The 17,503-nt window shown below is 36.8% G+C and overlaps 1 protein-coding gene across 3 annotated transcripts in view; it reads right to left on the bottom strand.

The window, feature by feature from the left end:
* Positions 1 to 17,503, bottom strand: part of LOC132793285 (hemicentin-1) — a 129,692-nt gene that overhangs the window by 24,611 nt on the left and 87,578 nt on the right. For all 3 annotated transcript variants that reach the window (XM_060803060.1, XM_060803071.1, XM_060803082.1), the window contains exons 4-5: positions 14,254 to 14,514; positions 13,009 to 13,205 (exon numbers count right to left, since the gene is read on the bottom strand). In XM_060803060.1, coding sequence (XP_060659043.1) covers positions 13,009 to 13,205; positions 14,254 to 14,514 — 458 coding nt within the window. The remainder of the gene's footprint in view (positions 1 to 13,008; positions 13,206 to 14,253; positions 14,515 to 17,503) is intronic.

Raw genomic sequence — 17,503 nt, 5'->3', positions numbered from 1 at the left:
AAAAAACAAAGTAAAGAAATGTATAGATTTAACTTAATTATTATATAAACACATATTTATTAATAAATAAATAAGTAAATAATAATCATCACAATATTAGTTTTGTAATATTTTATATAAGATTATCTTGAATTTCAAGATTGAAAAATCTAGAATTTTGGTTGAGTTTCGATCGTGATTTAAGAATAAACATTCTTGGTTAAATTTTCACATCATATAATCTTGATTGAAGATTTTATTCTGTACTTTAGAACTTTTTCTGTGTATTAGTTATTAATTTTGACAACTTTCTACTGAAAACATTTGCCAACAAAATAATGCAAAATGATGCCCAAGAATTAAAGAGGTAATCTAAAATAACTAAAATTAAATATTTTAAATGAAACCATTTAATGCACTTCACTCAAACGAGGTATATTATCGCATAATACGGTTTTTTTTTTTATTTTTATAAAATAATGTCTGGGCTTAATAGCTTTTTAAAAATTCCAAAAACATGTTCCACTGTGCCATGGGTCATTTTGTTTAACTGGCTAGCCATGTAGCGTTAGTTTTTGTTCGGTTAAAATCGGTTTTTGTGGGTCCTCCTGCCACTTGGCTGGCTAGTCAAGCGTAAGGCATAACAGCGTCTAACTATAGTTGTTGTTGTTGTTACTTCTTGTCATTGTTATGGTCGAGTCGATGTTGCTGTTGTTGTAATTGTTGTTGTTACCGTTTCAGTGCCAATTAACTTTCAAATACTTTAGTTTAATCACCAAGTGACTGAGCAAATGACCAAATGCCTATTGTTAAACTCGGTTGACTTTGTTGCTATTGCTGTTGTTGTTCTTTTTGCAGTTAACGTTGTTGTTATTGTGTTGCTGTTGTGTGTTTTTAGAGCGGCAAATTCCTGAACTGAAAATATTCTAAACGGCCAAGAATCGGGGCCAAAAAAAGGGAACCCAACCAGCTGCAATGTTGCTCGAGACCCAATTACGAAGCAAACCAACACATTAAAGCCTATGTCCGTGTACGTATCCGTGTGTGTGTGTGTGTGTGTGTGAGTGTTGTGTGTTGGTGTGTGTAATTATAAAATAAAATTTAATGAGCAACGCTTGTCAGCAGCGCGTTGCAAAAAAAAAAAAAAACAAGCTCAGTTTACATTTCAACACATGCTGCCTGCATACCATACACCTCAACCACCTCTCCCTCTGCCTCTCCCTCTCTCTTGCTGTTCTCCCCCCTCTTGGCATTTTCATGCCCAGCCAGCCATGCAGTTTCACGCTGACGGGTGTTGCTGTCACGCCCATCTAGCCCCAGTCCAAGCACATCGTCGCAGTCCCTTGCCACAAAACTTGCTGACATTTGCCATGAAGTTGGCTATGCGATTTTTTCCCGTTTCTTTATTTTTTCAATTTAAAACATCGTTTTTTTTTTTTAGATTTTTTCTACTTTTTAAATTCCTTGCCATGGGTGTTATGCGAGCTCGTGCTGCTGCAGGTATCATGATTTTGACACCTTGTTCGTGAAGTTGTGTGCAGCAGACAGCTGGCAGCTTATCAGGTTTTAATAACTGCTTAAAAAGTTGTTACCAGATGCTGTTCTCCTCGCTAGTCTTTAATAATTTTCCCGAATAAAAAAGACAGACTTGGCCATCATGTGCAATACTTATCGTTTGACATTTGGGGATTTGGCTATCAGAACTTTAAACGTATTTTGGCTGCTTTCTGGAATATGCTAAGGAAATTTTTTTAGGTGCGCAAAATATTGTTTTAGATTTTAGTTTCTTTGCAGACTTTTGAGTATATGTTTATGGGTTGCTAAAAGTTATTTAAATGAAATAATTGAATATGAGTATAGTATTTTATTTTAGGAAAAGTTGATTTCTAAATTTTAGATTCTTTGAAGATTTTTGAATAAATTTTAATGGTTTTAAAAATACGCGAAATAATTGAAGAAAGGTGTACAGAATTATTAATTTTATGTTAAGACACCTAAAAATCCATTTAAGCCTAAAAAGGCTGTTTTAGAATTATGATTATTTAATGATTTTTTTATATACTTGATGGGTTTCCAGAATTGTTTATCGGTTTGGATTTTTGAAATGGGTCTTATAAAGAAATACTTGAAAATAGCTGGACTGCATTATGAAGAGTTCATTTTAAATACATAATAATACATAAATACATAAATTAATATTCAAGTTATTATCAAAAAATTCAGCATTATAATAATTTGGCTATACCGTTTTTTTCTGGGTATTTTACAAATATCAGATATTATTTTAAAATTATTTATTCAAAAATAAAAATATTATTATAATAAATTGTATAAGTTGATTACGAAATCTTATTATGAATTATTATTTATTATTTCTTTTATTTTAATACATTTTTAAAATTTAGTTTCCTTTTACAAGTACGATCAAAGTATTAATTCCCTATAACAATAATGAAAGTTAGATAGCACTTTGTATAAGAAACGACTCCAAGATATTTTGTTGAATAATTGTAATAAAATATTACTCAACTGGCCGCAGGGCATCTGAGTGTCGACCACAGAGCCAACAACAGTTTTTTATTTTAGCATATTTTTAAAAAATAAGTTAGCAGGTCTGCTGGCTGCTTGGCCGCTGAATGTTCACATGCATGTTGCCACGCCCGGCCACAAACGCCCACTTGGAACGCAGCACATTGTGATTTTATGACTGGCTACATTAGTGCCATGAAATATGCGTCGCCTGCACCTGCAACAAGCCACCAAGCTGCCACCAAGCGGCTCTCCCCTCCCCTCCCCACACTTCTCTCACTCTGCTGCCTCACTCAATTTGCACCATGCCACCATCCCTTCTGCTGTGTTTGTGTGTGTGTGTGTGTAAACCTCGTTACACGACCCAAACGAGGCTCTGGCTTCCGGCTAGGCAGCGTTAAATAAAACTGAGCGTTGCTCATACGCCGCGTGGTCGTTACTTATGCCCGTTGGCCATTTTGCCAGCGAAATTAAATTATTTAACCCGGAACTGGGCCGAGCCCCTCGTTATTAATGCTGCACTGGTTGTTGTTGTCGTTGTCGTTGTCGTTGTCGTTGTTACTGCTGCTGCTGCTGCTTCTGCTGTTGCGGTTGCTGCCTGCAGGATGTATCACACACAACTGCTCGGAGTTATTTTAATGAGTCAAGTTTGCATTTGCTTAAAGCTGCAGCGAACTTCTCTGCTCTATGGAATTATGTACCTGCCTGTCCCCTGTCTTTGCCAAATTGAAAAGTTGCTGTTGGTGCAGCAACAACAAACAGATTCAGCGACAACTGACAAGCGAAGAGCAGCAACAGCGTGAGCAGGAACAGGAGCAGCTGCTGTCGCGTACGTGTCACACAACACGTCACGTGACTTCCGATGCGCGTGACTGCAACACCTACACACACAAACACACCCACACACACACACACACTCCTACGAAACACATGTTCAATGACTTTCCCACACGACTCGTGTTGTGACAAAATAAATATCGAAACTGCATTTGGAAATACGTTTCCAATTGCAGCTGCCGCACATTGTAAACAATATTCAGCATTTATTTATTTACTAAATACCAATTAACAAGCCACCCAATTGGCAATAAATCAATAAACTGCTCTCAATTAATCCGCAATGGGCTGGAAGATATCGCATAATAAGCTTAAGAGAAGCTGCAGTAAAGCATAAAATGATTTTTATAAGGTTTCATTTTTTTGTGGTTTTTCTGCTGCACTGAAGCGTAAAAATTAAACTATAATAAATGCAGTGATAAAGCTAAATGAAATATCTATCTTTTGCCTTTTCGGGGATTTAATTTATGCGCATTTTAATTTGCAACGATGATGCGGAGTTGCTGATAGGATTAGAGTTGATGACCAAGATTTAGAAATTACTGATTGAAAGCGTTTTTGTTTAAAATGTGAAATTGAAAGTTATTAAATTAAAGAGATAAACTAGAAAATATGCACCAGAAAATTAAACAAAATGATTGTTTTTAAAAAGTTTATGAAGTTTTATAAGTGAACGTATCTGAAATAGAAAAAAAATAGCAGACGAAAGTAATATAAAAACAGATGTTTTCGAGAACGTGTATTTACAGAAACCTCAAAAGAATTGAGCAAAAATATTAGAAGGTTTTTTTGGTCATTTGTAATTTATTTGAAAGGTGGAAAGTAAGAACTTTTAATAGTTAAACTCCAATTCAAGTGCAAAAAAATATAAAAAACACTTTTCTTATTAAACACAAGTAAGAAATCTACGGTCGAGTGTGCTCGACTTTGAGATACACAGTGGATATTGAATAAAAGCAAAACAGACTTAAAATATACCAAATGATATACCTGTAAATGTACCAAAAAAATATCCCTAAGGCCATACATGGTATATTTATTAAGTTCAGCATTGGAAACATACCAAAAAAATTCTTTCAAGCTTTTGTTTCTTCTCAAACATTTGAAACAACGTTATCTTCGGCTCAAATTTTTAAAACGATTCAGTCCTTTCGATTGATTGACAGCTTAATTATAAAATTTCGGTTAAGGACAAATTAAAGAGTTGCACTTTATTATGCAGGAACAGGACTTTAATAACTTTTCATTGAGACACGAAAATAAGCAAACATAAAACATAGACAACTTGACGCATATGAGCACACAGAGTTTTCAATGGATGTCAGAATATTTTTATTGCACAATTGTTGACAAGCTTGTGGCCGGCTTCTGTTGACAGGCCTCAGAATCCAGAGACAGTTCGCAAAAACTTTTTTCCCCTCTCAAATACATTCACTCTTCCCCTGCCCCCTTTTCACAACACTGACCCAACGGTGCTGTTGGAATGTTTATCGTTCGTTTGCAAATGCTTATAAAAAAGTGAGTGTGTGTTGCCTACTTTTTTTTCGGACAGAGCTCGATTGGGATTGTGAATGAGAATGGGTTTGGGGTAGAAGGCTTTTGTGTGCATTGGTCCATAGGTGTCATATGTATGGCCATTGAAATTAATTGAATTGGCTGCGCGTTGTAACAGTCGAAGCTACAGCAACAACAACAACAACGTGCATAACGAGGACTGCTGCTGGAGGTTGAAACAAAACTTTTGCAGTACACTTGCGGTTGCACACACACACACACACACATGATGCTGGATGATGAAGTCGGTTGGGTGGGCGAGCGAATGACGCTGCAAGTTAATTGAAAGTGGGTAGCAATTAATTTGCTTTGTCACAAAAGCTGTTAAGTTGCGCTACCCAAACACGCAGCAGCTCGCTTGTCATCAGCACACTGGCGAAAGAAAAACATTTCGACATCTTTTATGCAGATAATTTACGCTTTGGCTGCAGCTTAAAGTGCACTGCGATTCAGGTAGCCAACGAATGTCCTTTACTTTTTTTTCCCCTGCATACATTAAACCTTCTTCTGCCGTCGGCATAAAATCCAAAACTTGAAATCAGCTTAAAGAAAACTGAGCTAAGGCTAAAGCTAAATCTTAAAGCATAACAATCGACACAGGATATGGCCAGAACTTTGAGTCTGAAGGCAACTTGAAGCTGTGTTGTACACGCCTGAAATGTTGTGCAACTTTTGGCAACGGCATTTTCTTTTGTGGTTCAGTTTTCCCGTCGTCATTTTCCATGGCTATGCAAATGTGCTCTGGACAGGATTCTGTCCAAGGCTGGCGATGCCAACACACTGACACTAATTGCAATTGTGTGCGGGCATTAGCACGTGTCTGTATCGCTCCCAGCGGCAAATGCTCTCGACTCTCCATCTCAGCGTCTGTGTCCTTGGTCCTGTGTCTGTGTCCTGCAAATGCCATCTGCCGTTGCCTTCGTTGCCTGCTGTGGAAAAAGCTTTTCGTGTGAGAACTCAGAACTCAGAACAGAGCACAGACAATTCGTCCTTTTTGCTTTTTTGGCACTTTGCCTTTTGCCTCTTGGCAACGGCATAATCAAAAATGACAAGCCGCAGACTCACGCTCTAGGCCCTCCCTAAAAACGACTCCGATATTGGCAAGCAATAACAACCGAGACGGTAAAACCGAGAATCGCTGCTTGTTCTTCTCGCTTTAGCTGTTTTTATCATTGTTGTTCTTGTTCTTGTTGCAATTGCTGTTTTTCTACCTTGGGGATGTAAGCCAACAATTTCGTTTGTCAAGGTGTCTTGCAGTTAATGCATAGCGTTAAGCATTAAGAAGCAAAGAAAAATCATTGCAGCACATTTGCATTCTACTTTGATGTTCTTTGCAGGAAAAATTAATATTTGCAATATTTTCTTTATGATAATATGTTTTAAAATGCATGATTAGAATGAGAAATGAATAGATAATATTTAAATCTTTTTAATATTTATTCAAAGTCGAAATAGCTGGACGAAAATGACAAATTAATAATATTCATTAATAAAAAAATGTTTTAAAACTTTAGATAATAAGTGTTAATAAAAAGTTGACATATAAATCTTTTGTACGGTACGATATAAATTTCTAGTAATATATTCTGGAAAACAGAAACACATTAATTGAATTTCACTCATTTTGAAATACTTCTAATTGTTTGATACATTTGGCGTATACTTAATATTTATGAAGTATAGTTTAATGGTTCAAATCTATCTTTCATACATTTATTATGCCCTTTTTATCACTTTTTCTGCTTAGCTAGTTAGCGCATAAAAAACTTATTCAACAAACACACACACACAAAAAGCTTGTTGTCTGCTTAGCTAGTTAGCGCATAAAAAACTTATTCAACAAACACACACACACACAAAAAGCTTGTTTAAACTAAGTGAAATCAAAAATCATTGAACTATTGATAATTGAGCAATTATTGCTGCGTATGCGAGTAATCGAATCAAAGTAATCTTAGCAAATATTTGGCGAATAAAGGATGCGCCTTAAGGATTTGCATTTGCATTCGCTTTGGCACGCAAAAGGAGCGCTGTCGATTTTGGTTTTGTGCCAAGGAATTTCACGCTAATGCGCATTATTGTCAGAGTCGACGACGACGACGACGACGACGTTGCTGATGCCGCACGCAGAATGCATTTGCATGCCACCTGAGTAGTAGGTGATGTTGCACACACACACTTCTTCTGCTTCCCTACAATACTTCTTTCGCATTTTTTTTACCTTATTCAAATTGAAATGTCTTTTCAACGGCTTTGCTTTCCACTTCAGCAGGCATGAGTCCTGTTTGTCTTCGTCGCCAGCGACTTTCTGGCCAAGGACTCTTTTCCTTTTCCTATTTTTTTTTGGCAAATGGAGGCGAGGTTTATTACGTGAGTTGCATGCAACTGCACAAAAGTCACGTGCCACCCACACACACACACATACACACACATACACAGTTGGAGTGCCCAAAACGAATGCAATTCGCGGTATGTTGGTCGACTGAAAATATGAGCAAAACGTGCCTCACACGTGTATTGTGTGTGTGTGTGTGTGTGCGTGTGTGCATCTCGCGGCTGCCTCCAAAAACTGTGCCAAGTTGACAGCGCCGCGTGTCGCATTTAGCATGTTGTTTTGTTATGGGCGGCCACGTTGCGTATGCGCAATTTGCAGGCATAGCTTTCAGCGTGACGTCTCTAATTTCACTTTTGCTCATCATATTAGCATATTCCACCACACAGAAACGATGTGTGTACTCGATAACTCCAAAAGAGATGCCACAAAAATTTGTAATAATTTCATTTGAGATTTTCGCACGTTATAAAACACTCAGCACTCGACGATGTCGACGCCTGACATTGACGACATGACGCATTGGGAGTTTATTTTTTGAAATGGCAGCGCATATTTTTTACTCCTTTTTTGTTGTTGTTTTTTGTGTGCATCTTCTCTTACTTTTGCCATTTTCCCCTCGGTTTTTGGCAACGCAGTTGGTGCCGCTTCAACTCGCCTCGCGTTGAGGCATAAATCAATCAAATGCAGGCGCAACACGCAACGCACACACACACATAAGAAGCAACATCAACAGCGACGTGGCACGTCGAGTTTGTGAGGCAAAGAGGAATGCGGAGGGGAGGATACTCCGTTTCACATGCAAGGAATCACATTGGCAAGAATCCATGCAAACATTTTCAATTAAAAATTGCTCTGCCATTTGTCAGGTTGCCGCTCACTTTCTCTATCTCTCTCTCTCTATCTATCTCTATCTCTCTTCCTCTATGCCACAACTATCTGTCTTGCTGCGTGTGAGTGCGAGTGAGATGGCATGTGCCTATCTGCTACTGCTGTCTAATGTTGCCAATTGCTTATCCATCACAATCAGAGTCAAGCATTAAGACTGCAGGACAACGTCGCCTTTGGCTTCCATTCGCATTCATATCTGTCGCTCAATCCCAATGCTTGTCCAACTGCACGCTGCCAGCAGCCTGTCTGTCAAGCAGTGCTTGCCATTTTAATTTGATATTGAGCACAAAGATGTATTATGCTTGTTTAGTACAAATAAATAAGGCTGTTTATAGAGAATGTCACATTAAATTAATACTAATATAAAATATTTGAATGTCGATGTGTCTATGGTAACAATTTAATTTAATTAAGTATATAATTAAAGTAAAATTAAAGTAAGAAAATAAGTAAGAAAGCTATAGTGTGCTTGACTGTGAGATACCCGCTACCCAATTTGAATAAAAGCAAATTACTGCGGTATTTTTCTAAAAATAAATAATATAACACAAAAATACTACCATATACCGAATATATTAAAATATACCGAATTAATATATAGAAAATATACTTAATTATACAAAAATATATCAAATTAAATTAGCGAAAATTACTAAAATATAGCTAAAGCTATTTTTGATATATGTATTACATTCTAAAAATGCCATATAGTACAAAATATACTAAATTGTCAGTCAAAGTAACTAAGATCCGTAGTAGGCGTTCTTACCCTACAAAAATATTTCTTAAATAACTTCCACAAATGTTATCCGATATTATTCTTCTACCCTTTGGGACCCGTGTATAAACTTGAGTTGAGTATTTATGCACTTTTAATGCCATTTTTCTACCCATAGGGTAGAAGGGTATTATAACTTTGTGCCGGCAGGAAATGTATGTAACAGGTAGAAGGAGGCATCTCCGACCCTATACAGTATATATATTCTTGATCAGCGTCAACAGCCGAGACGATCTAGCCATGTCCGTCTGTCCGTCTCTCCGTCTGTCCGTCCGTCCGTATGAACACCTAGATCTCAGAGACTATAAGAGATAGAGCTATAATTTTTTTTCGACAGCATTTGTTATGTTTGCACGCAGATCAAGTTTGTTTCAAATGTTTGCCACGCCCCCTTCTGCCCCCGAAAATAAATAAAATCGAATAACAAGCGTAATTTTAAAGCTAGAGATGGTGTATACAATAATAACTATAGTATTTATGAGTCCTGAAAATTTGATTGCGATCATATAAAAATTGTGGAAGTTATTAATGAAATACTTTTGTATGAGCAAAAACGCCTACTTACTGGGGGTCTTAGTTGCTTTGGCTGACAATCTGGTATATTGTGCCGTCTATGGAAAATTTTGAATGTGATACTATGTTGATATACCACATATACCATTTGGTATGTTTTTAGTATTTTTATAGTATTTTCGGTATATGTTGAAAATAATACCGCAATATTTTGCTTTTATTCAAAATGTGTAGCGGCTATCTCACAGTCGAGCACACTCGACTGTAGCTTTCTAACTTGTTGTATATTATTGTGTTTACAATTTTAAATAGAAATTGTTGATAAATTAGTTTGTTGTTTGAATTGCTAATCAGTTAAATATTATGCCAATATTTTATATAAAGTCTTCTTGCACTGACAACATATTTAACATTACTTCAAAACATTGCTGATTATTTGTCTTACATTTCATTGAAATTTTGTTTTATTTTATTTTTAAATTAACTCCCATTTTCGCAACCATTTAATTGACAATCTATTTGATTTAATTCGAATATGTTAGCATAAAAATTGTATTCAAATTATATATTATCAATGTTTATAGTTGCTAGATCGAAGCATAGATTTCATCTCGAAACAACTTTCTTTTCCCATAGCCTATTGTTTATGCAATGACTCTCAAACTGTGCTGTGGTTGAGCCAAAGAGCAGCGCTCTAAATTCAATTGTTGTTAAACGTCTCGGACAGGTTGTGAGTTCCCAGTTGGCCTGTTTGGCCCTTGTGGCCAGAATGGGCCACATTTTGGCTTCCAGCTAAATGCACCTCAGAGGCACTTTTGACTTTGGCTCATAGCCCAGGCACATACACACACATACACACTCACATACATTCACATTATGAGGCCACGTTCCTTGGAGTAGTATGTTCTTACTGCCTCTTTTATTTGCCGTTGTGGCCTATGCTGACTATGCTGCTAATGGATTTTAAATGAGCATCATAAATACTAAACCCAAAATTGCTGCCCCTCCCCCCCTTCTCTTCTTCTTTGGCCCACACACAATGCTCGAGGAATTGGAGCTGAAGCTTGTAGCTAAAAAGGAGTCTCAACCCGGCAAGTCGAGTTCTCCTAGTAACTTGGCCTTCGGCTTAACTTTGCTCTGCATTTCGTTTCTTCATATTCCAACTTGCCTCTTGTCATTTATTCTCGGTTGTGTTGTTCTCTGTCTGTTTGTGTCTTCTTCATTTCATTTCGTTTTACACGAATATATGTGACTCTCTCTCTCTCTCTCTCTCTCTTGCTCGCTGTTGTGTGTGTAGAGCCTTTAACCAGCTTGCTGTAATACCTTTTTATGCCGCTTAAGTGGGCATTAAAATTTGTCATTAAGTTTGTAACGCTGCAAAGGATTATTTTCTAAGCATGTTTAATTTGCATAATTCTTTTGCAACTTCATTCCTATATCAACTTCTGCAATCTTAACTTTTCTTTTCCAAGCTGATTTACTTTTGGGGATTTCTCGGTAAACTTCACCTGGTTGTTGCTTCGAGAAATCCAGAATGATTTTTGTCATAATTGTTAATGAAACATCGTCATAATTTTGTGTTAGTTGATTTGTAGTTATGTTGAAATGTATTTAATTCAATTCAATAATATTTGTTAAACTTAATTTTCATGAATTTCCATTTGGTAGAGTTCTAAGTAAAAGTAATTTGTCATGATTCAAAATACCATTTTCCACTTTAATTTAAAATCTCTTTTTATTAATCTTAACTAAAGACAAATATTTTGAAATCTTTGAAAAACAATTACTGAATTTCTAATAAAATGTATATATTTGTTTAATATAATCCTTTCTTTGATAGAGTATTTAGCTTTTGCTTCATTCGTAGGCTCTTAAAGTTTTTGGCTGTTGTTAGACTTTTTCTTGGTGTGTTGTCTGGCTTTTCGTTTCGTTTGCTGTGCCAAATAGCAAAGACTATAAATATTTGTTACGCTGACGTTACGAGACCACTGCATGTGACACACACGCATATACCATATGTACATATGTATGTATGTAGCCTCCATGTTGTTGTTGTTTGTCTACTTTTGCGGCTACAAATCCGGCGTGTATAAAAATGAGTGCAATTTATGTTTTCCTATGAATATATTTGCGCGCTTCCCTTTCCACACTCATTCTCTCTCTGTCTCTCTTCCTCCCTCGTTGAATCGTGTTACTTGTCAGTTCTTTTTGCGCTACCTTTTTTCGCACCACAACAACGACAACAACAACAACTACAACGAGAATAGAAGTCTGTAGCTAACTGTAACTCTATTTGATTGCATAAATTTTATGCAGATTTCATATGATGTCGTTTTTAGTGATTTTTATTATTAAATGCAACTAACGTGACAAGTTTATTGCGCATACGCAGCGTGGCCCATTCAAATGAAATTTAATATTGGCAAAAATGCGAGAAAAATGCTTCCAATGGTTGCCATGTGCACAGCCTTTTCGCCTTCTCCTTCCTTTTTCTTCCCCGCCCCCGTCCCGCTGTGCTTCCCCAACGACTTGTCAGCTAATATGACAGCTTGAGTCTTGAAAGAGAAGAGGCTTCATGCTCCCAACTTTAGCGACGCTCCTTTTGCGCTCTGAAAACCAATAACTAACAATCAAGTAGTCTACTTTATGTGTGTGTGTGTGGGTGTCAGTGTGTGTATGTGTGCGTGTGTTTGTGTTTGTGTGTGGCAAAGCAGACACTTTATGGGTCTGCTATGTGCACGACTTCTGGGTCACGTTGATCATGTGACAACTGGACAGCAACATTTGTTCAACAAACTGCTGCATTTAATTACAAAAAACTGACAAAAGGAGAAGCGCAAAGAAAAACCAAACCAAAAGGAAAAAGTCCTCGCAAAACCATCTGCAATAAAACGCACTTCAAATGCTCTTTCAGACGTGCAAGAAAATACGCCAAAGCGATATAAAGTTGACACGTTATGTGAGACAGGAAAATGTGGGCGAAATTTAAAAATGAGAATTTAAAAAACCAAATGAAAATAGAGGAGAAAAAATAAACAAATGCATTCTATTTAGTTTTAATTTATAGCTATGCTAGGGAATAATAATTATTATGATTTACCACTGCAGATAAAATGAAAAGTGAATTAATTGCTTTGTTGATTTTGTGTTGACCTTGTTTTCGCTTTAAACAGCATTTGATGGAATAATCACTATTTCAAAATGTTTTTCTTTAGCCTATTTTGTAGGTTATCAAAACAATAATAATTCTTTTAAAATTTGGCAAATAAAGTGAGACAAAACTTTGAGAATTTATCAACGAGTTGTAGAAACAACTATTATTGTTAGCTTCACAACAAATCAACAAATACGAAATGCAAAATTGTTTTGGCACACACATGGGGCGCAAAAGGAAAAAAGCCTCTCGAATTAAATCGTGGGTCAAGTCATAAATCTCGGGTCTATAGCAAGTGTTTCGGTCTCTTCAGTCGTTTTCTTTTATATTCTCGGCTTTGTTTTCTTTCTTTTTTTTTTGGCATTATTCCATAACATTCTTTTTTTGTGTTTTTTTGGTTGGGTTCAATCCCTCCCGTGGTCCACACAATTTTATACTCACAGTTGACGTTGAGAGCCACGCTGGTCTCCAGTGAATGGCCCTCGGGCATGGCTCGATTCCAAACGACGCATTTATACTTGGCACCATCATCGGCCCTTCTGGGCAGTATCTGCAGTGTGGCATTCGTGTAGTGGTTCTTTGAGCCGCCCTTTAGTGCATATGACTGCAATGGCACATTGCTGCCCTCACGATACCAGCTGCAAATCCAAAATGTAGTGTAAGAGTCAGTAAGAGAGAGAGAGGCAGGAATAAGTATATAAATAGTGTGGGCAAAAGAGTGCGAGACAGCGATTTAGTGCCGTCAAATAAATAAAAAAAAATTAACAAGTGCAAAAAAACTCTGTGCCGGCTGGGATTATTAATGAAGGCGACCAGTTAAGTGATTTACTTGCTGCCGGATGTGCTTTAACTGTCGCTGACCACAGCGCCGACGACAGCTGACCCCAAAAATGTTACAGAGTAAAAAAAAACTCAAGAGAAAATATCTGTTTTTTGCTGGTTAGCTGAAGTTTGCATACTCTGACCGAGAGATTTTGGAAAACAATTTAGAAAACTATAGTTGTGTGTGTTCAATAACAGAAAACTGTAATATCTTTTAAACATACTAAATTAATAAACCAACAAAATATAGAATAATATCGTAATGTATATTTGGTATATAAATATACTACTACATTCCAAATGTACAAAATTAGCGTGCTCTTCAAAGACCCGTTTTTAATAAAATAAACAGTGTGATAGTATTTTAAAGCTGCACCACATTAACATACCAACAAAATATAGAAAAATACCGAAAAGTATAATCAGTATGTTAATATATCACTACATTCCAAATGTGCCAAAGAGTAAGCTCCACAAATACTAGTTTTTAATGAAAATAAAACACTGAGGTTTTATTAAACATACTAAATTAATATACCAACAAAGTATTGGAAATATAACGGAACTTGTATTCGGTTTTTGAAACATACTAAATTAATATACCAATAAAAATGTTTCAAAATATTTCTTCGGTATATTAATATACTAATACATTCAAAATGTACCAAATATGACAAAATATACTAGATATATAGCCATTTTTTATCTGATCCAAATACATTTTGATGGATTTTAAATTAATATATTATGAAATTATTTATTATAAATAATGTGTTACATTCTATTTGCCAAATTCAAAGTGCAGCATTGAAAGGCGAGTGAGTGCTTCAAAAGAGAAGTGCATCATTAACAATGCGAACTTACGTTATCATAGGATCCGGTGAGCCGCCAATGCTGCTGCAGGTGAGCTCAAGTGGTTTCTCCTCGGTGGCGACCGCAATGTTGCCGGGTGTTACCATCGGCGGATGTGGGGCCGTTAACACGGTCACATTGTAAAACTCCTGATGCACATCGGCGCCGGTGCCTTTGGCCTTGATGCGACACTCGAATCGTCCATTGTCTCGATTGTACGAGGTGTTCTTAATTTGCAGATCGTAAACGCCGCGTCCAGGCCGAAAGTCAAGTCTATTAAAAGTCAAAAGAAGCAAAGAAAAACAGTGAGAAATTAAGATTAACCGTGGTGTGAGCAGAATTTATATTATTAGTTCGGAGTTGGGGGGGCCATAAAAATAAAAGAAGTGAAAGCAATGTTTTGTTTTACTTGTACTTTATGCAAATTAACTGCGGCCATATTTTGTTAATTTACATAGCCAAAGCTAAGTGAGCACCTATTTATTATAGGCGCACTCTCAAACCATGCACTTCATGGATATATTTCTCTTGTATTAATGATAAACTGTGCTTTGCAGTAGGGTATATTCACTTAGAGAGAGAGCTTGTTGAAGAATTCGTAATATTTGTTATAATAAGTATTATTTATTATTGATATTCACCTTGAAAATAACATCAACAAGGAAAGTGGAAATGCTAGTGTGACCAGATCATTTGAATATGACTTACATATAATATATTAAAGTTTTCGATATATGAAATAGTATTCTTGATTGTTTGAATGGGAACATTCCAACAGATATTTTCATTTTAGTTTGATATAACATTTTTTAGAACAAAATATCTAAGTCATAACTGTTATTCTAAACAAATGTAATTTTAATGATCAATATTGTGAAGATTAGTTCCTTTCCTTTTTAATATTATTAACCTAACTTTTTCTACTTTAATTACTTTAATTGATTATTTAATGGTCAAGCAAATGAATCATGGTGTAAGCAGCTTAAATCCTTTTTCTTCTCGATATAACCCATACTTTATTTTATTTATATTTCGTGAGGTGTTTCTTTACGAATTTATTATATCTTACATCACAAATTGAAAATAATACGAGTAGAGCGTATGAGTAGCTTAATTCTTTTCCCTTACACATACTTTATTTTATTTATATCTTGTATGTAGGTGTTTCATAAAAAGCTTTTAGCATCCATTAGCCATGTATGCCCAATCCCAATTGCTGTTCCAAGTCGAGAGAGGCGTAGAGCATTCCCTAGTCCACCTCATTAGAGTTCTTTCTGTTTGCTCTGCTTGTTTGCAATGAATACCGTCAGCTTGTGGTAGCTCATTTCTTGTTGCTTTTCTTTCTCTTTGCTTTGGGTTTTCTTTCTTTTTCCTTTTATTTTGTTGCCTTGGCTTAGCATTGAACCATTTAGATTTGGTGTTTCTGTTTTTTTGCTTGCCTCGCCTCGCCTTGCCGCGAAATAAAATGAAAAATGCTCATGGCAAATTAAGCGTCGAACTCATTTTTGTGAATTTATTAGCTTAATTTTTGTGTGGCGGCCTTCTTGTCTTGATGTTGCCATGGGGCCAAGCATTACATTTTGATTAATTTAACATCTTTTCGTTATATTTTTTTCTTCTCTTTTGCACTGGCTACCTGGACTACCCACCTAACTAGAGGGGGAGGAGGAGGAGTGGTAATAAGAGAAGCGTATTTTCTTAGGTAAAACCCAATCAAGCGTAATAGCTCTGAAACTGTTCGAGCACTGCGTATACTTTGAGGCAAAAAGGAAATGCTTTTAGTTGCCTGCATATGCAGACCTACAAGTCCACAAGCTGCCACGCCCCCTGCCTCCGCCTCCGCCCCCGCTTTGACTGGCATTGCTTTCTTGACTTTTTCTTCATCAACGTCATCGTCATTTATTTAGCCCAGCCGCCGGAACGCTTTGTGTTTAAGTTTTAATTTCTCATGATGAGATTTTTTTTTTAGCCCACATGGCGTATGGATGTTGGGTTTTCAATGTGTGTGTGTGCGTGTGTGTTTGTGTGTGTGGATAGAGCATAAATCATGCACTCGACATTATTAAAGTAGATCTTATAAACTTCTTGAGTGCATATGCAAGTTGGTTGCGAGATGTGGAATGGGAGCCAAAAGCGAGAAACTTTTTAAATAAAATTTCAATTTTGATAACTTTTATGGCAATGGCAACTATGTCTGGCAATCGTCGAATGGCAAGGGAAGTAAGGTGAGGGGAGGGAGTTGGTAAAGTAAGGCACATGTGTGTGTGTGTTCGCCATGTTGTAGACCCAAATGCGGCACACTTCCGTTCAGCTAGCTCAAATAGCATTTTGGGTTTCTGTTTTCAGTTTCAGTTTGCTGCTGCTGCTGCTGCTGTTCTGTGTGTTTCTCTGTGTTTTTTGGCCGTGCCCAAGGAAATGGCTGCATTTTTACCGTTGCCAGAGATTTTTGTGCGCTGCATTTCCGGCTCTGACTTTCACGACGGCTGCATCTTGAGTTTCATTTCACTCTCCCGCTCTTGCTCTCGCTCTTGCTCTCTTTCTCTGTGTGTGTGTTTCGAGTGCTGCAGCTGCAGCTCAAGCGAAGCACATAATTGCCTCTGCCTGCTGCATGCAGCCAGCTGCCTGCTTGCTGCTTCAGCATGTCCTTATGTCCTTGGACCAGGCGGGGGCCCAAAAAGGAATTTCTAATGTGAAAATAAGTGCTGCCTCCGTTATTATGTTGCATCGTCGCAGGACTTATGCAAAACAGTCGCAGAATTGTTATGCAAATTGCAGCCAATTACATGGCAAATGCCTGCCTCGCTCTTCTCCTTCTCCTCCTCCTCCGCCTCCTTCCCCTCTTCACTATCTGCTGTAGGTTTCATATATGACAGCCAAAGTTGCCAACAACACTGCACTGCACACATTTTGCGGTTCTGATTGATTTCGCTGCAAAGTCTCAACGAGTTCTTACATATCTTATTAACTGCAAAAAGAAACAGAGTAAAATGCATGGGAAGGAAGTGATTTGGAGTATTTGTGAAGAACAAGTCAAGATTGCTACTCCATATTTGAGTAGAAAATAAAGTGAAAGAAGTGGAAAGCTACGTTTTGAATTGTACTTTTATTTGAAAATCTCATGTGAGTGCTGATTGTAGTATATATTCTTTTTTTTATTTTTGATTTATTAAGTAGTTTTTAAATTTAGAAAGTACAGCAAAAAAGTTCCATGACAACATATGCTCATATCATAATAGTATATTACTTTCAACTATTTCTTTCA

This window comes from Drosophila nasuta, chromosome 2L, assembly GCF_023558535.2.
Source record: "Drosophila nasuta strain 15112-1781.00 chromosome 2L, ASM2355853v1, whole genome shotgun sequence".
NCBI lineage: Eukaryota > Metazoa > Arthropoda > Insecta > Diptera > Drosophilidae > Drosophila > Drosophila nasuta.
This window is presented reverse-complemented; position numbering and strand designations above follow the sequence as displayed.